General features: G+C 42.2%; 1 protein-coding gene across 2 annotated transcripts in view; it reads right to left on the bottom strand.

Moving 5' to 3' along the window:
* TCIRG1 (T cell immune regulator 1, ATPase H+ transporting V0 subunit a3) overlaps positions 1 to 23,224 on the bottom strand; it is a 53,157-nt gene that overhangs the window by 16,622 nt on the left and 13,311 nt on the right. For both annotated transcript variants that reach the window (XM_073597083.1, XM_073597084.1), the window contains exons 4-13: positions 20,907 to 21,136; positions 19,224 to 19,309; positions 10,771 to 10,897; positions 7,719 to 7,801; positions 6,752 to 6,845; positions 4,355 to 4,561; positions 2,248 to 2,398; positions 609 to 748; positions 353 to 510; positions 139 to 232 (exon numbers count right to left, since the gene is read on the bottom strand). In XM_073597083.1, the coding sequence (XP_073453184.1) occupies positions 139 to 232; positions 353 to 510; positions 609 to 748; positions 2,248 to 2,398; positions 4,355 to 4,561; positions 6,752 to 6,845; positions 7,719 to 7,801; positions 10,771 to 10,897; positions 19,224 to 19,309; positions 20,907 to 21,136 (1,370 nt within the window). The remainder of the gene's footprint in view (positions 1 to 138; positions 233 to 352; positions 511 to 608; positions 749 to 2,247; positions 2,399 to 4,354; positions 4,562 to 6,751; positions 6,846 to 7,718; positions 7,802 to 10,770; positions 10,898 to 19,223; positions 19,310 to 20,906; positions 21,137 to 23,224) is intronic.

The raw sequence follows: 23,224 nt of genomic DNA, 5'->3' as shown, positions 1-23,224 counted from the left end.
AGATAGATAGATAGATAGATAGATAGATAGATAGATAGATAGATAGACATCATCATGTTGTAGGAGTTTGTTTAACAAGGTAACAACAACACAAGGGGAAAAAAAAGGCAGCATAATGTAATAATAAAAAGACCCTACCGGATCAATGCCGAATGGATAGACATGGGTGAAGACATCGGTTATATTGGGGTCCAGTAGTGGAGGAACAAAGTTGTTTGTCAAGCTGTCACTCCTAAATAGAAAAATTGTTAGAACTAGATGTATACAATCATCACATTTATAGCTTTCTCCACATTACAAAAGGGAACCGGTCACATTTGTCATTTAAAATGCTATTGATCGTTACACTCACGTCCAGTTCTTCGCTCTCGCCATTGCTGCAACGCTCCACCCTGAATCAAAAATGGTGGTTGCCCGGCTGAAACATTCGTTATACACAAAACCTGTGTAAATGGATAACAGTCCCATGAGCAGAACTAGATACCGGCCTCCAAAGCACATAGAGAAGATCTGGCCAGACACAAAAGAAAAAAAATTAATTAATGTAACAGACAACCAGATTTCTCTTGTAATAGTCACCATACATTCTATATGTTGCAGACTCTCACCTCATTGTCAGAATTTTTCAGCTTTGGGTCATCCTCTCCAAGAACTAGCCAAAGAGCAAAGAGGAACATGAGGAGCCCATGGCCAACATCACCAAACATAACGGCAAAGAGAAATGGGAACGTTATGATCGTATAAAGAGCTGCAATTGAACACAAAGAGGGGAATTAATAAACTAAAAAACGTTACATAACCAGCATCCAAATGTATCATTTTAGATAACATATTTGAAAAGACAGTACTGAATTTGGGGGGGGAGTTGTCGTAGTCTAGTCAGTTCGACCTTTTTAGGGCAGTAGTGAATGGTGGTAGTGTAGGCCAGAGCCGGCAGCAGTGATTATTGTATGCTGACGGAAAGGAAACCTCCGGCTGTCAGAATACAATAGCGCAGTGGGAGGGATTCCCCCATCAACACGGACTGTGGTTGAAGAAAAAAAAAAAAAAAAATTATATATATATATATATATGCTTCGAATACACTATTAAAGGCCAAACAAGTATAACAATGCCATTAGATTTCTGCCCGCTATATCTCCCGAAATTCTTCTAAGCACTCAACTTCGACTTCTGTACAACCCACCTGCCCATAGATGGATTGAAATTTGGCCAGTCCTTGCTCAACAGTCCAAGCCATCTATGAAAAGCTTTCCTCTATCCAAAATAAAACAAAAAAAAGTTTTGCCTTTAGTTCTACTTATGTGGCCACATCCCACAATGCAATATCTTACTAATCTACCAAGAGCCATCTGCATTGTGGGGGACAGATGTGCCTGAGCGCTATGTTTTGTAAAGTCAAGATTGGCAAAGAAAACCACAGGGGCAATGAGTGCATTCTTGAGCCCCACTGAAGCTAACCAGAGAAATCTTCAGGCATCACGTGTGACTGAACACTATACAAGGTTACTTAAAGAATTTAATTCAAGACATGTTCACTTTTAAGTCTAAGGCCCCTTAAACATGGGGCAGACTCCGTAAAGCATATCCGTCTGCTCAGTGGGGGATCTCTCCACTGATCCACACTGAGCAAGCGGATGACAGGTCTATGTCCACTCCATTATGCAGAGCGGACACGGACACAGCCCGCTGTTCTCTATGGGGTGGTCAGATGGAACAGGACCACCTGTCCATTTCCATCTGACTGTCATCCGATCCGATCTGCCGGATGGATGAGAGATGGGTCGGCAATGGATTACCCATCTGGCCTTTTTTGGTAGGCAGGATTGGATTGGATTCCGCTGGGTGTTAGCGGACAATCCCTGCTGAGATTTGCCGCTCCATAGAGAACAATGGCTAGTCTGATCAGGTCCATCTGAAGAACTGACAGGCAGACCTGATTGGATCGCTGTGTGAAACCCGCCTAATAATGGAACTTCTGGAGCTTAGAAAAATGCAGAAGACATAACCTGATAGTATGCAAGGTCCTTTTTTTTTTTTTTAAAGATTTCATCTACGTAAAACCAAATCCCCTTGAAAATCTCAAAAATATGTTCCAGCTGAATAAGAACAGAGTTAGTTACCTGGTAACTCAATTTCTAGGAATCTTCCAGGACAGCACTGAGAATCTGTGCGGTCCTGGAAGAGGACTTGCAAAATAAGAGTTAAGTATAAAGTAACCATAAAAAAAAAAAAAAAAAAACATACCTGGGTTTACTTCTTGGTAACTTGCTACACCATAAGCATCCACAATCCCTTGAAATCCCGAGGTGAACTTGTTGGTGCGGATTAAAGTGGGTGGGCTGACAGGACAATGGATACGGTGACAGAAGGATTCTCCGCCCCCTCCACCGTTCTCCTGGAAGAAAACGCATGGATGGAACAATACTGATTTAAAAGAAGACAAAGTAAACATCTGGTTAGAAAGTTCTCAGTTTCGATCCTTGGTGGTCACTGGCCATGTTTGCCAAGTGTGGTCAGCGCTATCCCAAAGATGAGAAGGACTTAAACAGCTACAGGACGTAAAATTGGCACAGCTTCCAAATTTCATTTTTGGAGCATAATGTAGGAAAGGAATGGATTGGCAGGCGGCGGACCAGCCAGCGCTTCCTGGGGCCCCTTCCTTCTCCCTCGCTACACTTTCCTCCATCACGCCAAATTCACTTGACTGACCACTACCCGGTATCGTGCCCCTTATCTTGGGATCTGAACCTTTGTCATTCCCATTGCCGAGGCACTGATTACAATCACCATATAACATACACTATATCACTTTCTACCCTTTATTATTTGTTTAGTTCTCATAGGATCATATGCCCATCCTTGTTGATACTGTTCGGTTGTAATTTACCAACCAGCTTGTAACAGATCCTGTAACCAAAGTTACAAACAGTCTTTTTTCTGTATCCACCTTGGCTGCATGGTTGTTGTATTGTTTTACATATTTGTGAATAACACATTATGGAAAGAAAAAAAAAGAAAAAAACGAAACAAAGATTTTGACTGCTTGCAAAACGAAATTCATAAGCCCCAATAGACTCAATTTCCAAAGCTTTACGCAAAAGATAAAGATCTTTATTTTCAGCCATATGACTGCCATTTTGAGAAGTCAATGGCCTCTCATAAAATTAAAAAAAAAAAATTTTTTGGAAAATAAGTAAGTATTTTTATTCTGGTGTTCTAGCTTTTTGAGTTTAATATGTTACATAGTTACTCTGGCCGGAAAAAAAAACAAAAAACAGTCCATCTAGTTCAACCAATAAAATATCTAAAATATGAAAAATATATAGACAAAAATATTAGGTAAATACCAGGGTGAAAACACACGTATCCTACAATAATGGACTATAACGGCCACAGAGGAGACATGTTAAGTAAAATTACAACATTTTATTATACAACTTTAAAATATTTTGAAAAAAAGAATATCCCGATGAGCCATTGAGCGGGCTCCCTATGGCAGTGGGCAGGTGGACATGGTGCGAGGGGCTGTGCAATCTAATTGAGCTGTGTGGGGATGAAAAGTCTGGATGGTTTAATTTGACCCATGGTGGATTACTCACGCCATAATACTACTATATACACCTGCTTTGATAGGTTCTTCACACCCTACCATTAGACCATTTTGGAACCCGTAAACCATGTGGTCCTTGTACCAAAAGGTACATTGCCCACTGTCTTATATTCTAAAAAAGTTGCCATATTTAGGACTGCCATCTCGTTTTTATCTCTTTTGCTGTAGTCCAATTTCGCCTGGGCTGCTCCTATGCCAGCCCCAGGCATCTGGGTTGGCTGGCCTGCTCCCGGGTCCTATGGGTAACTCTAAAATCAACATGTCTGGGTCCTGAAGAAGCCAAATTAGTGGCGAAACGTTGACCATACAAACATCAGGACACATCATTGTATGAACTGTATCGTTCCAACTATATACATTGACTTTATATTTTGTATTTCCTATGTACCAATTCCTCACTCTTGGTGGGGATATTCTTTTTTCAATATATTTTAAAGGTGTAGAAAATTTTTTTTGGAATTTTACTTAAAGAGGAGGTCCAGCCTCTGCATGAAAAATTAAAAGTCAGCAGCTTTGGCACCCACACGCTGCACATATGATTCTAAGGGGGGGGGGGGCAGAGGTTTCTGTGCTGAGAGCATGCCAAAGACAGCTCTTAAGTTGTACTAATGATTGGGGTCCAGGACATCTCAATACCAGTTAAGATAACCCCACAGATCCAGTTTTTCCCACTTTCCTCTGTGTGGAAAAGCTTGTCATTTGACGTCATCACTGAACAGGTGCGTTTCCAAAGTATCTCACCGAAGCTCGGGCCAGCGCCGCCTGCAGAGGAGGAAGATCGCCCACAGGACACCAGACCTCTCCGATAAGACATCGCTCTCTCACGCTGCACATGTTCAAGATCTGGTAGATGTGCTTCATCTTCCTCACGCTGACTCTCCAGAACTGTAACTTTTCTGCAACCTGACTTAGGACTTGATTTAGGAAACCCTCCGTTTGTTGCATCACCTGTAGAGCACACAATACACAAATTAAAGGGCACTTGTAGCATTGGGAACAGCTAGATGCTATAAAAGGAGTTATAAAAAGGTAAACATACTTTATTTTAGGCTCGGTTATGAAAGTTTCAATGTGATTTGGAAGTGTAATGGTAATCCTTGCCCCATCAGAACTAATATCTATCTACAGAATACTGTACATACAGTACTCCCACTGATGCAGGACACTATTCCTCCCACTGTCTCCAACAATGGGGCATAATTCCTGTTACTGAAATCAACAACAGGGCACTATTTCTCCCATTGACACCAAGGATAAGGAAATATTCTGCCCACTGACACCAAGGATGGGGCACTATACACACACACACACACACACACACTATTGGGACACCTGCATTTACACACACATGAACTTTAATGGCATCCCAGTCTTAGTCCGTAGGGTTCAATATTGAGTTGGCCCACCCTTTGCAGCTTCAACTCTTCTGGGAAGGCTGTCCACAAGGTTTAGGAGTGTGTTCATGGGAATGTTTCTTCCAGAAGCGCATTTGTGAGGTCAGGCACTGATGTTGGACAAGTAGGCCTGGCTTGCAGTCTCAGCTCTAATTCATCCCAAAGGTGTTCTATTGGGTTGAGGCCAGTCAAGTTCCTCCACCCCAAACTCGCTCATCCATGTCTTTATTGACCTTGCTTTGTGTACTCATGAGCAGTCATGTTGGAACAGGAAGGGGCCATCCCCAAACTGTTCCCACAAAGTTGGGAGCATGAAATTGTCTTGGTATGCTGACGCCTTAAGAGTTTCCTTCACTGGAACTAAGGGGCCCCAAGCCCAACCTCTGAGAAACAACCCCACATTATAATCTCTCCTCCACCAAATGATTTGGACCAGTGCACAAAGCAAGGTCCATAAAAGACATGGATGAGAGAATTTGGGGTGGAGGAACTTGACTGGCCTGCACAGAGACCTGACCTCAACCCAATAGAACACCTTTGGGATGAATTAGAGCGGAGACTGTGAGCAAAGTCTTCTCACCCAACATCAGTGCCTGACCTCACAAGTGCGCTTCTGGAAGAATGGTCAAACACTCCCATAGACACACTCCTAAACCTTGTGGACAGCCTTCCTAGAAGAGTTGAAGCCGTTATAGCTGCAATGGGTGGGCCAACTCAATATTGAACCCTATGGACTAAGACTGGGATGCCAATAAAGCTCATGAAATAGATAGACAAAGCTGACAGGGTCTCTGCAAAAGACCCCCCCCCCCCCCCAATGCACTCCTTGCCTACAAGCCTTTTGCTGCCCCTTCTTAGGTCACAGCCAGCAGTACCAGCAACCAGGGGGTGCAGTGCGGTCATTTCCTTGGTCAGGTGACCAGAAAGGCAGTCGCATGCTTCTCCACACTTTTAAGTGCCCAGGCCACAAGAGAGGAAGGATTGTCAATAAGGGTGCCGAGAAGGCAAGTATAAGGAGGTCAAGGGGGCCCTGGAAACTGGCATTTTGCCTTTCATAGGCAAGGTGGCAGCATCTCCTCAGTAAGCATAGGGAGAACAAAAGAACTTGCTTCTCCTTCCTCATTTTTCAGTATAGAAGGTGAGACTTCATACTAATCAGCACAGGGAGACTACAAATTGGCCCCATACTTTAAAAACAGGAGTCCACAACCCCTGGGCCCCAGTACCAGTCGGTGGCCTGTTAGGAACTGGGCCGCATAGCATTCACATGGGAAAGGACAGCTGCCAGAGCACTTTTCCGGTCCGACAGCTGTCCCTGGCTGCACTAGGGGGCACTGTGGTGCATGTCTTGAACGCCGCACATTACAGGGCTACTTTTTTTATTTTGTACAAACTTTATTTGAAGTGTACAAAACATACACTTTGTTCATGGTACCATACAGCAGCAAGATGCACTGTGCAGCTGTACATTGCCATGCGATTTGGCATGGTGCACTGTAATAAAATGCAGCATGTCTGCATTTTAGCGCAGCCATAAGAACGTCACACATAGGAAACAATTGTTTTACAATGCAGTAAGACATCTGTCACCGCAAAAGGAATACAGATCTTAAGACATAAATGGGACATGAGTGATTTTTCAAACGAGTTTTGTCAAATGAGCCAGTCTGAATCAGAGGCAAACTCAGTTTAAGGATAGAGATAGAAATAGCGAGAAGAAAGCAATACGGATAGCACGGGTCACCTTTTGCATGTCTTGAATCTGCAAGAGGAGATCTCTCAGCTTTTCTAGTCTGGCGGTCTCATCATCAGCGTATGGATAAATATGACAGTGGAAACTGCAAGGAGTAAAAAATTATAAAATGAAGACGATAATGATATGCTCAGAAATCAACACAAATTGCTAATCAGCCAATCACATGGCAGCAACTCAATGCATTTAGGCATCTAGGACGTGGTAAAGACGACTTTCAATGTAAGTTTTCAGTGTTGTGTGCTGTCAATCAGCTTTATGTAATGAAGGAGGAGAGAAATTATTGTACTTAGCATTTAAAGCAGTATTAAACCCAAAAAGCTTACGTTTTGCAGCTTACCAATTATTAGATGTGGTGGCTGCATCAGTTTTCTTTTTTTATGGTTTTTTCCCCCCTTTCCAACTGTTGATCTGGCCAATAACACAGGAGGATGAAGGAGTACAGGAAGCACCTTTGAACAGCAGCATTGCCAGTCTGGGGGGGCAGTGTTAGCTGTACTAGCAGATTTAGATACACTAACAAACTGAAGCCAAACTCCGGCTCAAACTGCAGCTACGCAACCAGTTACGGCAACTTTTTTTTTTTCTCTTGGGATAAAGGCTTTAGATAAAAGCTGAACATTGTAAGCCCCCTGTCTGTGGTAAATGGTTTGTCTCAACACGCTAAGCTGCTACATGTGCAGAAGAGCTTGTTCTGTTGAAAAGACAATAGACTTACTGGCCAGATCACCAGATGAAAATAAAGGAAAGAAAGCCTAAGAAAGAATAACTAATGCAGCCATTACATCTAAGAACTGGCAAGCTGCAATAAAATACATGTTGGCTTTTGGGTTTAATACTGCAAAAAAAAAAAAACAGTTTGCATTTTATTTCCTCTGAAAGAAGTTCATTAACTGGCATTGTTTAGTCAATTTATCATCTCAATTTTAAATGAAAACCGAAGTGCTATAACACTCACCAATTTGCAATCTTTTTGATCTTCTCTCCAATTCTCTCACCCCAGTATGAGATCAGGAATATAATCTGTGTAACGCTCTCACCCTGTCAGAAAAAAAAAAAAGGGAGAAGAAGACAAAAAAACATTTTGCTTAAAAAACAAACAAAAAAAAAAAAAACACAATGAATGTGGTTCTTAGGAACGCAGCATGTGTGTGTGATGCCCTGCCTTGCGTTTGTGTTGGCTGCTACAGCCTAGCTGTTACTGCATCGTGTGTTGGGACATAGCGGTAAAATGCACAACGCACAAGTCTGAGGCTGTGGTGGACCCATCTGTCTACCCACTAAAGCCCCATACACACCATTAGACTGTCTATTAGATTTTTGTCTATTAGATTTACCAAAACCATGTAGTGCAAGGACCTGCCTGATTGCATACAAATTGAAACTCCTAAGGTTTGACCTCATATTATATGGCTTTGGTAAATCTGCAGACAAAAATCTGCAGAAAATCTAATCGTGTGTATGGGGGTCTAACCCTTACTAAATCAAGCAAAATCATGTTAAATCTGCCTGTGTATTTAGTGTAATATAAATATAATACATTCTGAAGAATCCAGCAGAAAGGGATCAGTGTAGGACTGCAGTGGCCATGCGCAGACTATGTAAGAGTCAGGGAGAGGGGCGCCCTACAGGGACAGAAACATTTAAAAAGTACAGCATGGGATCTTAGTGTTGGATTTCCTTTAAAAGTGCTATTTTATAAGGGTTTATATTCTCCCACTTTAAATTTGAATGCACATTATATTATAAAGAACGCAACAGTGAGAATTTCCCTACTGCGGCAGAAGTGATATTCCATGCCGAGTGGTAAAACTCTAGCCGCCAAAGTTTACAGGTGAAATGAGAAGCCAATGGGAGACTCAGCCAACCACACTCCATCAATAACCAAAATATACCAAATAAAATGGCAGCATCAACCTTCGTGATCCTATGAGTGAAATACCTGCCGCTTCGAAGGACCACTTTTTGCCATCACCCTTTCATGTGTAATGTTAGAATAATTGATACACTTATAATAGAGCAGTATTGAAATGTTTCCAGGGCTTTGAAACACCAAGGCCTCGTGCACACTGGACGTTAAAATAACGTTAGAAAAACGCCAGTAGCTTCGTAGTGAATTTTTCAACGTTTAACGTTTTTGCAATAGCATTATTTATTTTTTTTTAGCGTTTTTCTTTAATATATATTTTTTTTCAATGGATCAAAAACTTTAAAAAACATTGGTGAGCCGCGTTTTTGAGCGTTTATCAGCGTTTGACAGAGCGTTTTTACGGCTGAAAAACTCCTCTCAGAACCCACTAGTTTTTGTTTGTTTTTTTGTTTTTTAAAGCTGAAAAAACGTCCCAGCCAAAAACTGCTGATAACAGCCTATGTGTGCATGGACACATACGATAACATGATGGGGAGTTTATTGACTGTAGAAAAAAAAAAACATCTGAAGTCAAAAACAGCTGCTGTAAAAATGTCCAGTGTGCACGAGGCCTAACAGTTGTATATAGAGAAAGATACAGCCTAATGTTACACAGTCATTCGCTGCAAACTGCATACAGACTTGTTGGCCATTATCAGCAGAGTATAAAACAGGGATATGCAATTAGCGGACCTCCGACTGTTGCAGAACTACAAGTCCCATGAGGCATAACAAAACTCTTGACAGTCACAAGCATGACACCCAGAGGCATGATGGGACTTGTAGTTTTGCAACAGCTGGAGGTCCACTAATTGCATATCCCTGGTATAAAGAAACAACAGCTTAGGGGCCAACAGGAAGGCTGTACTGGTTTACATATTATTATTACTACTACTACTACTAATAATAATACAGGATTTATATTGCACCAACAGTTTTCAGAGTGATGAGCGGCTGCGATTGCTGTCCAGTGCGAGCTAGCTGGGGGGCAATCCCCCTGTCAGAACACAATAGCTCAACAGGGTGATCGCTGTGCTAATAATCGCATAGACGTACAGCTAGCTCCTCAGTTTTTTTTTTCTTTCAGCTCTCTGATTGAAAAAAAAAAAACTACCTGTGTGGACTAGACTTAAGACCTAGGACTGAGCGATCATGTGATCACTGACCACTCAGTTCTAGGTTTGCTCAGCGCAGAGAGCAATGACCGTCAGTCATCGCTCTCTGTTCCTACAGCACTCACTGGACTGTGGGGCTTGAGAGGGGTGGGAAGAATTGGCTCCTGCTCTCAGCCACACGCTGAGAGCCGGAGCCAGCTGTCAATCAGGCAGCTGGGTGGATCCCAACAATATTGTCGGATCCTTGCAGAGTCTGGAACGGCTCTGCCATGTCAGCTGACAGTGGGCAATAGCCTGCTATAGGCTGACCCTGGGTCACAGGAGAGCAAACGTTAGTGCACTCCTGTGACCCACGAGTAAAGTATGGCCACAAAAAAGTTTGGCTATACTGCTCTTCTAATGAAAGGTATATTTTAAAGATTGTAGAAGAGCAAAATGCATACATGAAAGGAGTTGTAAAGGCAGAAGGTTTCTAATACATTCTATGCATTAAGATAAAAAACCTGTGTTGCAGCCTCCCCAGCACCCCCTAATTACTTACCTGAGCCCCATCGCTCTCCAGCGATGTCCACGAGTGTCTTAGCTGTCTGGGACTCTCCTCCCGATTGGCTGAAACACAGCAGCGGCGCCATTGGCTCCTGCGGCTGTCAAAGTCAGTTAGCCAATCAGAGGAGAGAAGGAGCAAGGCCGGGGCTCCGTGTCTGAAAGGACAAAGTTGTGACTCGGCTGCCCCCCATAGGAAGCTGCTGGCTATGGGGGCACTCGATAGGAGGGAGGGGCCAGAAGCAGCGAAGAGGGATCTGAGAAGAGGAGGATCTGGGCTGCTCTGTGCAAATCCACTGCAACAGAGCAGGTAAGAATAACATATTTGTTTGTTTTTTTAAAAACGGGACTTTACAATCACTCTCCTCTAGCAGGCCAAATCCATCCCAAACCCCAATTTGAAGGAAGAGCAGTAGAAAGGAGGTCAGTTCTTGCTTTCTTACCGTCACCAGGTCCTCCATTGGCTCAGACATTTCCACAAAGTTGACAATAAGGTATCCTCGGCAAGCGCGCCACAGCAGGCGTTCAAACGAGTTCATGCGCCAAGGGTGAATGACACCAGCCATGAAACTGAAAAAGAATAAAATCTATGAGAAAAAAAATATAAAACCTATTTCCTGCCCAAGGATTTGTATTTGCCCATCCACCCCTGGAATTTACATAACTTATGTTATATTGTAAGGTTATTTACATAAGCTTAGAATAAGCTTTACCTGTAGGTACCGTGAATATCTTTTAAACTTACATTGTTTAGGAGAGATTTACATCCTGGCAGAACCCCCGCTGGCAGCGTTAAATGATTTGTCCCAATCTCTGTTAGGCTGGCCATACATTATACAATTTTCATGTTTAATTTGCTTTAGATTTACCTTCAACTATGTAGTGCAAGGACCTGCCCGATTGCATACAAATTGAAAGTGTTTAAGTTTCATATTATATCGTTTTTGGTAAATCTAAAGGAAAATTGAGGTCAAACCTAAACACTTTCAATTTGTATGCAATTAGGCAGGCCTTTGCACTACAGTGGAACCTTGGATTACGAGCATAATCCGTTCCATGCTTGTAATCCAAAGCACTCGCATATCAAAGTGAGTTTCCCCATAGAAGTCAATGGAAACGAAGATAATTTGTTCCGCATTGACTTCTATTGCATGCAGTACCGCATGTGGCCAGAGGTGGTGGGGGGCGCCGGAGGGCCTCGGAAATACTCGGGGACAGCTCGGCTGAACTCGGAAAGGCTCGGAAACACTCGAGAACAAAGTATTTCCAAGTGATTCCGAGCATTTCCAAACTGTACCGAGTGTCACCTGTGCCCCCGCACCTCTGTCCAAATGCAGTACTGCACACCCCATTAGCTTGAATTCTGCTTGTTTTGCGAGACAACACTCGCAAACCGAGGCAGGATTTAAAAAAAAAAAAAAAAAAAAAAGCTGCTAGTCTTTAAAACTCTCGTTAACCGTGTTACTCATTAACCAAGGTTCCACTGTACATAGGTGAAGGTAAATCTAAAGCAAATTGAACATGAAAATTGTATAAAATGTGTGGCCAACTTTAGGCTGGTTTCACATAGGCGGTGCGATCGGGTTTGCCTGTCAGTTTTTCAGGTAGACCTGATTGGACCAGCCATTGTTCTCTATGGAGCCAGCATCCGATCCAATCGTGTCCGCCAAAAACAGATAGATGGGAGGATCCATTCCCTATTCGTCCAGCGGATCAGATCGGAAGACGGATGGAAATGGACAGGTGATCCGTTTCCATCCGACCGCCCATTGAGAACAGCAGGGCAGTGTCGGCTCTACATAGCGGAATGGCTGTCATCGGCCTGCTCATCGGGGATCAGTGGAGAGATCCCCTGCTGACAGGCAGATGCACATTACAGAGTCCGCCCCGCGTGAAAGGGGCCTAACTATCACTTTTGCTTGGCTTGTTACAGGTACTGGAAAACAAAAAAACTACTGGCAGAATAAACAGCCATGAAAATTGTGTTATGTGGGGGGGGGGTTGGCAAAACAAAACCTGCTGTGTTAATACTAGTGACAGACTGCATCATACATGTCATTCTTTTGGTCATAGTTATACTTGGAGAGGGGGGGGGGAATGTTACAAAAGGCACAGATCTACCAACCTTTTAAGATGGAGGAAAAAAAAGTGACACCCTTTGGCACAAAATATTTAGGCAATGGAGATAGTAGTTTCATAGTAGTTGAGGTTGAAAAAAAAAAAAAAAAAAAAGACACAAGTCCAGCCTATGTGTGATTATATGTCAGTATTACATTGTATATTCCTGTATGTTGTGGTTGTTCAGGTGCTTATCTAATAGTTTTTTGAAACTATCGATGCCCCCGCTGAGACCACCGCCTGTGGAAGGGAATTCCACATCCTTGCCTCTCCTACAGTAAAGAACCCTCTACGTAGTTTAAGGTTAAACCTCTTTTCTTCTAATTGTAATGAGTGGCCACAAATCTTGTTAAACTCCCTTCCGCGAAAAAGTTTTATCCCTATTGTGGGGTCACCAGTATGGTATTTATAAATTGAAATCATATCCCCTCTCAAGCGTCTCTTCTCCAGAGAGAATAAGTTCAGTGCTCGCAACCTTTTCTCATAAATAAGGTCCTCCAGACCCTTTATTAGCTTTGTTGCCCTTCTTTGTACTCGCTCCATTTCCAGTACATCCTTCCTGAGGACTGGTGCCCTGAACTGGACAGCATACTCTAGGTGAGGCCAGACCAGAGTCTTGTAGAGTGGGAGAATTATTGTTTTATCTGTGGAGTTGATCCCCTTTTTAATACATGCCAATATTCTGTTTGCTTTGTTAGCAGCAGCTTGGCATTGCAAAAAAAAAACTAAACAGTAAAGTGAGCCCAATTTTTTTTTACAATGTGAAAGATGATGTTACGCCGCAAGAAAATTGTGATCTTTATTCTAAGCAAAAAATAGTGGATTCTCATTTTGGACAGAATTGTGCAGCCCTACTATATACACAATCCTATTCCTAAAGTTGATCCAGAGGAAGACAAAAAGAACCCCAGCAAAGCATTAACTAATTTGCTCCAACAGGGAAAAAAAAATCCTTCCCGATACCCCAAGAGGCAATTGGATATTCCCTGGATCAACTTTACCCATATTTATTTTTTTTTTCTATTTTTCTGTGGAGCAGGTCACAGTTTTTTCAATTCCTCTGTGTGAATGCACCCAAATATAAATCAACTTTTGGCAGTTAAATAGCACATTTGTAGATAGCACATGTAGATCTCTACACCAAAAGAGGAAATTTGAGCAGGAATGTGGGGCAGAGTTATTTGCCTTCAAAAGAGGAACAGCTGGAAATGTTGAAACCATGGCCAAGAAGGTGGCACCAGAGCAACACCACTTCCCATTGCAGTTGCACAGCTCCCTGGAGTCATTTGACTGCCTGACTGAGCAGTCTCACACCGCAAAGGTTCTACCTGAGGTCTCCTTCAACCGTAAGCTGCCCAAAAACTTACCCTACAGCCCCCAGTGGCTAAAAACATGTTACCATGATGTCCAACACAATAGAGCATGACTGGTGACAGAGCACAACCCCCTGAGGGCAGTCACACTTGTCTACTGGGGTAACGTTTGCTAAAAAGTCATGTTTTGCCACAATGCACTGGTATTTGTGCGGTGACATTACTATATATATATAAAATTCCAAAATGTACAGATGTAAATAATTTTCACGCCCACATAACGGGGGGGGGTGGAGTGCCGTCACTGCTCTTTGGGCCGATGGTACACCCAATTTGGCACTTGGCTGCAGAGAAGCAAGGAGCGGTGAGGGAGCACCAGTAAGGTGAGTGTTAGGTGGTCAGGGGTGTTCTTTTCAGACACACTGTTACACTGTCACCTTGTCCATACAGGGCAATGTATCTTAAGCAGAGGCAGCCAGTCAATAAGGGGCGCAGGGGGTCGTCGCCCCCCCCCCCCCCCAAGTTCCCAAAGTTAGTTTACCAAAGAAGAAAGCTACTTTACCATGTTAAAGCTGCCATTTTTTAAATTTTTATTATTTTTTTAAGAAATCGTTCATGTGTGTGTGCACTGTGCGGGGTGCTGGACTAATGGGTGTCTATTAGCTCCGTAAATGTGATGTGAGCTGAGGCTCTACTTGGCTTGAATCAGGTTGTCCTCACACTGCAGAGCTCAGTGAGGAGAGCTCTGAGAGCCGATTGGAGGGAAGAGACACACACTCCTTCAGGGTCAGTTCACACCATAGAAATGCAGTCCAGATGCGTTCCTGATGCTTTTCTGAATGCACGTTTGCGTTCCAGTGCATTTTTGGTACAGTCCAGCATTTTGTTTTCCCCTCCTCTTTTTTTCGTAACCTTAAATAAGGACATGTGTGTTCCAGTGCATTTAGGTGTGTTCCAGTGCATTTAGGTGTGTTCCAGTGCGCTTTTAATGCGTTTTAGAGCGTTCCAGTACAGGAAAAATGCAGCATGTTCTACTTTTTTTTTCTGGAACTGGAACGCACTGGTGTGAACTATGCCATTGAAAACCATATAAAAACACAGAAAAAGCAGGCATATCACAAATTAGTCCACTCTAATGGAGTGGTCACTCATAGATCACTCCCCATGTGGGTTGTTGTTACCGTAACCAAAAGCATATAAACCACAACATAACCTGGTATAGATAACCAGGGAAAGAGGTGACAAAAATGGTATCAAATGGATCATACTAGAGTATCTAAAAAATATAATTAATGGAGGCAAGAAATGGCAATTCTAAAGCCAATCAAATTTAAAACACAGCTTTACAGTAGTTGGCTATAACAACGATACTCCATTACACACGAAGTTTTACATCAAAACATAACACGAACACAGGACTTTACACAAAACATAAAAGAAACATCCGGACGCCATGTTACAACACACAGGTAGGTTGTCTGATGAAAATCTGGTCTTGTAAACTAGTAATTAGCATATAGTATCATCAATAAGACATCCTAGTGGTGTGTAGCCCCAGGGAAAGGAAAGGTAGGAATGGGGAAGGAGGGGGATGGGAAATGACCTGGGAGAAGAAAAAGGGAACAGTGAGAGCCAGCTTGTATTGATGGAAATCACAGAATCATGGATCGCTCAATGAATTTCATAAAGGGGAAGGAGACAGTCCCGGCTAGAATGATGAGCAGTTGATCTATATAGCCTACAGTACTGAGGATGGGGAATATATTGGTGTATTTGGGCAGTTCACATGAATTGTTACTTTTTATTCAAATCCCAGTACTTGATTATACTATAAAGTATAGTTGACTGCTGAAAAAGTTCCTCTGATTGAACAGTACACCAGTGTCATTGTGAGAGTATTGGCTGTGATGGATCTTAACCCCAGCGATCTGGTGTTTAGGAGGTAGTAACAGTGACAGCTTCAAGGATAGAAGTGTTAAACATCACATGTTCATGGGTCAGGACGAGGAACTTCCAACCACAAAACTTATTGACCACCGTGCTTGTGGGGGTACATTACCGTCCCATGCGATGGATGTCCATTGGGGTGTGTCCCTCTATGATTCAGTCTGTGGATACCTTGTGGCTGCATCATTCAAAATCGGCCGTATGGGGGGTGAGCTTGTCACTAGCACCTATACGCTGTGCAGGATCTCTTGTCTCCTGCACACAGCTGGCAACCACAACTCAACGGGGCTTGCGTGAATGGCATAACGTGACGTCAACGCGTTTCACTAGAAGGAATAGTGTAGCTTCATCTGGACAGTGATAGGACTGCAGTCATCACATTGTGAATAGGGCTGCCCATGTTTTGTTTTTGGTATCGATTTCCATTAGCCAATAAGGGTTAAATAAGGAATAATCAGATGAACTCATAATTAGTTAAGTGTTCCATTATTCAGCATCTACATAAGAGGGGGAAAAAAAAAAAAAAAAGGAGGGGGGCAGGGGAAGAAGAAAAAGAGGAGGAGAAGGGGCACTAGGGAAATAGTCAAGATAGTTTAAATTAACATGTGATAAAGACAGACATACATGGACCAATCCAGGAAAAGGGCAGCCAAGTAACCATAGTCAGAAGGAAAAATGGCAAGTCCATGAATGGGGTTAGTAATTACTTTCTACCCACATATCTTAAAGAAGGGCCCAGTTTTTGGATTTTAAATAAATTATTTTTAGCTCTCCAGGAAAACCTGGAGATTTATCTCTGTATTAAGGCCTACCGGTACGAGGGACTTTAACCTGTATATCCACTATTTTTCCTTTTGGGGGAGTATACGGTCAAAGTCACCTCTTCTGTCGCGGTTACTGCCTCCTAAACACCAGATCTGGTGTACTGTTCTATCAGAGGAACTTTTTCAGCAGTCAACTATACTTTACAGTATAGTATAATCAAGTTTTGCTAGAAGGATTTTAAAATAGATTTATATAACTTTTTACAAACATAACTGAACTAAATTGAGCAATTTGTATTTGCTCATTAGTCAACTTTAAAATGTGACTGGAAACAAATTCTCACGAGATACTTCCCCATTTTTAGGGGAAACAGAAGTACAAAAGTCCGTTTTCCAAGAAGTCAGCGCAAGCAACATGTTCCAGTATTAACCAACATCCTGGGTTCTGTATGTTTCAATCAAGGAGCTGTAGTGGCATTTTTTACTGACAGACTAAATCTCAGATTTCACAACGGTCAACAAGACCAAGATGGGAGTGCCATGTATGGAACCTGAGCAGAGGATCACAGTGGGGCAATTCTGAATTCACTGGGTGGGGGAGTATGTGTTTTTGAAGAGAACCCAGTATGAGGGAAAAGAAACATGGGGGAGGTAGAGGAATGTGAGTACCACTTTAAGTACTTCAGAGCTTGCAATTTAAGTTCGCCTATCATCAGTGAAGCATGGGAGATGCCAATTCTGGCTTCTTTCTGAAAATACTTTTTGCCTGTCTGTACCTGGCTTCAATCCGGGTTAGTCAGAGACCCAGATATGCTGTAAATGAGTTCAGAATATTATCAGAGTTCCTGATCTCTAGGCATGTTGCAGGCCATCAACTTTATAAAAGGTGAAGACAAAACATCAATATGATAACCAGGCAAAAACATTGTCAAAGGTCAGCAATGGAAGCCTCCATAAATGTTTGCACATTCCACTGGCTGCATGACTGCTGAAGGTCAGGAGACTTCGTAGTCAAACCAGGTTGAGAATAACAATTGCGGATGTAGCACCTTCAATCATCTTTAAAGTATATACGGTAATAAATATATATATGTGTGTGTGTGTGTGTGTGTGTGTGTGTGTGTGTGTATAGCACACAGGAGGGCTCAAAAGGTTAAGGTTAATTAAATGTAAAAAGAGTCAAGCAGCCAAATGCATACTCACAAAATTAGGACATACAGTATATGCATTGTATTACATCAAATCACAATCAAATGCGGATATCACATGGCCTGACCTGATGCACCACTGCGTTGGCAAGCTGACGCATTTTGGGGGATGAGCTTCCTTCCTCAGAGATAGAGATTATATATAATTTTTTTTTTTTTTTAATCTTTTATGAATGTATATCTAGGGAGTTTTTATTAATTTTACACTGTTGTTCAATGGTGTATTGTGAACACAGAAGGTTGGCCACACAGCTCGGACGGCATTCAGAGATCGCTTTGCAATTTCTTAATTAATTCAATATATAAAATTGAATTAAAAAATATATATAAAATTATATATAATTTTTTTTTTTTTTTTTTTATCTTTTATGAATGTATATCTAGGGAGTTATTAATTTTAAACTGTTCTTCAATGGTGTATTGTGAACATAGAAGGTTGGCCACACAGCTCGGACGGCATTCAGATATCGCTTTGCAATTCCTCAATTAATTCAAAGCATTTTCTGATTGAATGGAGGTAGAGAGGCGGGGCAGTGACATCAAGCACTTTCCCAAGTCCAGTCAGAGAATACTTTGCATTCACTGAGAAAATGCAAAGCATTTTCTAAACGGTGCCTGTGCCCAGTGGTCGACCTCCTGGTTTCACAATGCAGCTGCTTGTCATGGGTCCGGATGCTAGTGGAGATCACTGGAGTAGCGGAGCCTTCTACAGGGATCCCACAGGTATATACATAGTTACATTTGTCCAGTTTGGACTATAAACTATGTAAAAAAAATGCCACACCTGAAATTCTACTTTAAAACTGTTCATGAAGTCCTAAAATTCCCATTGATTTTGCCAGAAACCTTGTGAGCTCATAACTTCCTGTGCTTGAGGAAGGGTTATAGAGATAAAGAGGGAAGAGGAGGGGAGGAGAGGTCTATGTTCTTTGTAGTCTATCAAAAATCAGACAGGCAGGACTGACAGCACGTGATAAGATAAGGAATTGAGAGCGGAACATCCACTGTGGTGTCATGTCAAAGAGGAAGTTAGGAGCATACTAGATTTCTCACACATTTATTTTTATTTATTTATTTCAGGTACTTATATAGCACCGTCAATTTACGCAGCGCTTTACATATACATTATACATTCACATCAGTCCCTACCCTCAAGGAGCTTACAATCTAAGGTCCCTAACTCACATTCATACATACTAGGGACAATTTAGACAGGATCCAATTAACCTACCAGCATGTCTTTGGAGTATAGGAGGAAACCGGAGTACCCGGAGAAAACCCACGCAGGCACAGGGAGAACATGCAAACTCCAGGCAGGTAGTGTCGTGGCTGGGATTCGAACCAGCGACCCTTCTTCCTGCTAGGCGAAAGTGCTACCCACTACACCACTGTGCTGCCCAATGAACGGTTATTTTTCTGCACTTGCACGTTTAAAGGGCTACAATGTGGAAGTGTGCATGCATTCCAGAGATTAACAATTTTTTATTTTTATAAATTTTTTAAAATTAAAAATCAAGGTGTTTATCAATTGTGTGCAGCAACTCACCTGACTCTGAGATCCTGCCTGGAGCTTACTGAAGGGTCAATCAATGGATCAGTGTCAGCTCTTTCTCTAAATGTTTCAGACTCTGGCTAGAAAAATGAATTTACAAAATCATTGATTTAATTTGCATCACAATCTTGCTGTATATGTGCAATATATGTAAATCTATAAAAATACAGAGGCTTAACCTGGCCAGACATGGTTTCTTTCTTTTCATTCAGCCAGCGAACTGATTTTTCCAACCGCACAAATGAAATGGATGGAGGAATCCCTTCACACCCCCAACCCACCACTGTCCCAGCCAGAATATTGTATTCTGACAGTATGGAAAATTTTCCACCATGTCCCTTCAACAGAAGTCAATAAAAGGATAGATTTTTGTTGAGCAAGGACAGCCACACCCTGATCAAAATTTAGGCCGGGCCTTTCTGAACCGGACAAATTTTGATCTGTGTATGGCCAGCTTTACACAGCTGTTCATTCTATCAGTGGCAATCATTCCTTTGGTTTGATTTAAAACACAATGCTTCCTACTAAATATAAATAAAAAACTTTGGATAAGATTTTTTAGGCACCGGAAACAAAATAAAAAGAATTCTAATTTTATTGATACAAAGTAGTTTCTTTTTTGAATATTCTATAAATATTTAGTCTGCCGTTAATTGCGTCCCTTGTATTCCCATCAGTATATGCTGTGGGGGTGAGCCTGGATGGGGAGTTATTGGTTTCATCTACCTTATTGTTACATAGGCCATTACAAAACAATATTTCCTGTAGGTTGTGTGTATTTTTTATCATTTTTTTTCTGTTTGCATTGCAGAATCCACCATGTTGTTTGCTTCCCTGATAAAGACTCTTTGGAGTTGAAATGCAGGGGACCTTCATGCTATATACAAACAGCGGTTGTTGATATTCACGAATCTTATCATGACTACTAACTCAGTGGTCTGATTTAAATAGATATGTTGCACTGTATGACATGTTTTTTTTTTTTTTTTTAACGGTTTTGCAACAATAAAATGAGAATTCTTGTTTTGGTGGCTAAAAAAATCCCATCCAAAAAATGTTTGCTATCCACACATACCTATTGGCCCTTCACTATGAGGGACCGTCTCACTGGCCAAAATGAATGTGCAGAAGGCAGGAATGGGCAGGCAGGCTCTGACACTACTATATGTGCCAAGGCTTTGCCCTTTAAAATGACCCAAGTCATTAAGTATTTGACCCAAAAGTAAGAACTTGGATGCAGCTGATCATATGTACATTTTTTTTTTTTTACATTTAGTAACATATTGTGGATGTGAGGTGTAGGAAACTGGCTCATGGGAATCTCCTAGAATCACACAAGTTAGTCATCGCTATAGGATTTCATCAGATACGAGCTTTGGTATCCTGACTTTTAAACAACTGGTGTGTGTACTTTATGGGACGAACAGATGATCTTTTTACTAGCTCACCAGGGCATGGTAGCAGCTGAGCTAAAGATAAGATGCACGTAATCTTAGACCCTCAACAATCAGTTAACAAAAGGGAACTTGATGGTCCTCGGGTGACTATTGATCAAGCGCCATCCTTACCTGGCCAAGGCCTGCGACAATGTTAAGCCCATTTGGCCAAAACCTAAAGCAGTTTGGTAAAATACCTTTTAGGGTTTAAATATCTTGACCATATACCATAACAACTCACCAATGGCCCTGTGAATCTCTGACTCTCTCGCAGTATATTGGCATACTCTTGCAGCTCTCGTAGGCGTTCTCGTAGAGTGTATCGGTTCCCAGACACGTCCTTCAGCTCTTTTGCCAACTGCTCCGATTCTTCTTGAATATTCAGCGCATCTTTGGGTGAAGGAGCCAGTGGAGACCCTGAAGGATCCTTCGGCTTTATTCCAGCCTTCCGCAGTTCTTGTTCTAGGTACCCTGAGGAAAAAAAAAAGAACCACCAAATTGATAAGTTTAGGTCATTTCTGAGCTTGTGATTTCCCTACTCCAGGCACCATCCAGGTCATGTTCTACTGTCACACATCTTATGGGTGAAACTGTATTTTGACTATCGGGGACAAAACACTTCCAGCCAGCCCTGAAGCAGCTTATTCTGACCTTTCCTTCACTCCCTTTATTGCCAGGAGAAAAGAGACTAAGTCATTCAAGCATTCATGCAAGCTACAAGTCTATCCTAAACAGAGCTTACACACGGCTGAGAACACTCTCTCTGCACCTCTTGACAGAGCTCCTGGCCAACTGCCAATCAACAGCACTACTGCATAAGTCTGCTACAGGTGCCAGCATTAATGTGAACCTGCAGCTTTGCTGTGCGTGGGTAAAGAACAGGTTCACTTTAAACTATGCTGTCTCAAATGATGCACATAATTCTCCCTTTGCCATCTAGCAGAAAATTCAAGTTAGACTTACCGGTAACTTGTTTTCCAATATTCTTTCAGGACAGCAGATCATGGCTCCTCCCCCAACAGGAAACACCTCAATCAAACCTTTATCAGGAGGCCTCCATGTTGCTTCCATCAGTTGTTTGCAGAGAACCTCCAGCCCTGGCTGCAAAACATAAGCGACAGTTATATCATAGTATTACAGCAACAGAATAAAAGGGTGGGTTACTGCTGTCCTGAAAGACTATTGGAAAACAAGTTACCGGTAAGTCTAACTTGAATTTTCCCAAAACATCTTTCAGGACAGCTCCCGAGAGGATAATCGAAACTTACCCCATTTAGGGTGGGACAACAGCCTGTAAGACTTTCCTTCCAAAAGCCTGGTCCCCAGCCGTTAGCGGATCTAACCTATAATGACGGGCAAAGGTCATCAGACTCGTCCATGTAGCTGCCTTACAGATTTGTTCAGGGGTGGCATCAGCTTTTTCTGCTCAATTTACCGCCAAAGCTACTGTAGAATGAGCCCGAATACCAACTAGACTCTCCTGGCCTGTAAGGGAATAGGCCTCTGAGATAGCCACTCTCAACCATCTGGCAATGGTTCCTCTGGTAGCTTGTCTTCCTATTTTACTACCAGCAAATGAAAGAAATAATGCGTCTGAATGCCTGAAGTCCTTAGTGGCTTCCAGGTAACTTAAGACTGCTCTTTTAACATCCAAGGTATGGAATTCTTCTTCTTTCTTACCCGATGGATTAGAGCAAAAACGTAGGAAGAATCATCTCTTGAGCTCGATTTTGGACCGAAGCGACCTTCGGTAAAAAATTAGGATCCGTCTTAAGAACAATTCGGTCTGAAAATAAAATTGAAAAAAAAATGGCTCCCTGATTGACAAGGCTTGCAGATCACTAATTCTTCGAGCTGTTGTTATAGCCACTAAAAAAAACAAAAAAAAAAAAAAAACAAAAACACCATGTTGTTTTCAAAGTAATCAGTTTCAGGGAGGTTAAACTAATGGGTTCGAAAGGTTCCCTGGTCGGGGCCTGTAGAGCAAATAAGTCCCACTTTGGACAGCTTCTGATCACTACCAGGCTGGACCGGGTGAGGGCTTTAAAGAATCTGATCACTAGGGGTTCTGATGAGAGATTTTTCCAAAAATACCCTCAGTGCGGCAACTTGAACTTTGAGGGTACTGACAGCTAGGCCCTTGTCCCCTCCTTCTTTCAGGAACTCCAGGATAGAAGAAACCTCTTTTAAGGATCTGACGGATGCTGTGCACCAGGAGTTGAAGACTTTGCAGACTTTGGAATAAATTGCTCTGGTAACACTCTTTCTGCTAGATGGGAGGGTAGCAACCAACCAATCCAAAAATCCTTTTCTCCTCAAAAGCTGCTCCTCAGAAGCCAAGCTATGTCCTGGTGAAGCAGGGGACCTGGCATCAGCAGGTCTTGTCTCAACGGAAGGTGCCAATACGGTTCGAGTTGCATCTGTAGAAGGGATGAAAACCAAGCCCTCTTGGGCCAGAAGGGAGTGATGAGGATTACAGTCGTATCCTCTTTCCGGATTCTTGTTATGACCTGAGGGATAAGCTGAAAAGGGGGAAAAGCGTAGCAGAGGTGTAATTTC

The sequence above is a fragment of the Aquarana catesbeiana genome, linkage group LG08 (genome assembly GCF_042186555.1).
Source record: "Aquarana catesbeiana isolate 2022-GZ linkage group LG08, ASM4218655v1, whole genome shotgun sequence".
NCBI classification, from domain to species: Eukaryota; Metazoa; Chordata; class Amphibia; order Anura; family Ranidae; genus Aquarana; species Aquarana catesbeiana.
Note: the sequence above shows the minus strand (reverse complement) of the source record. Positions and strands in the feature narration are given on the sequence as shown.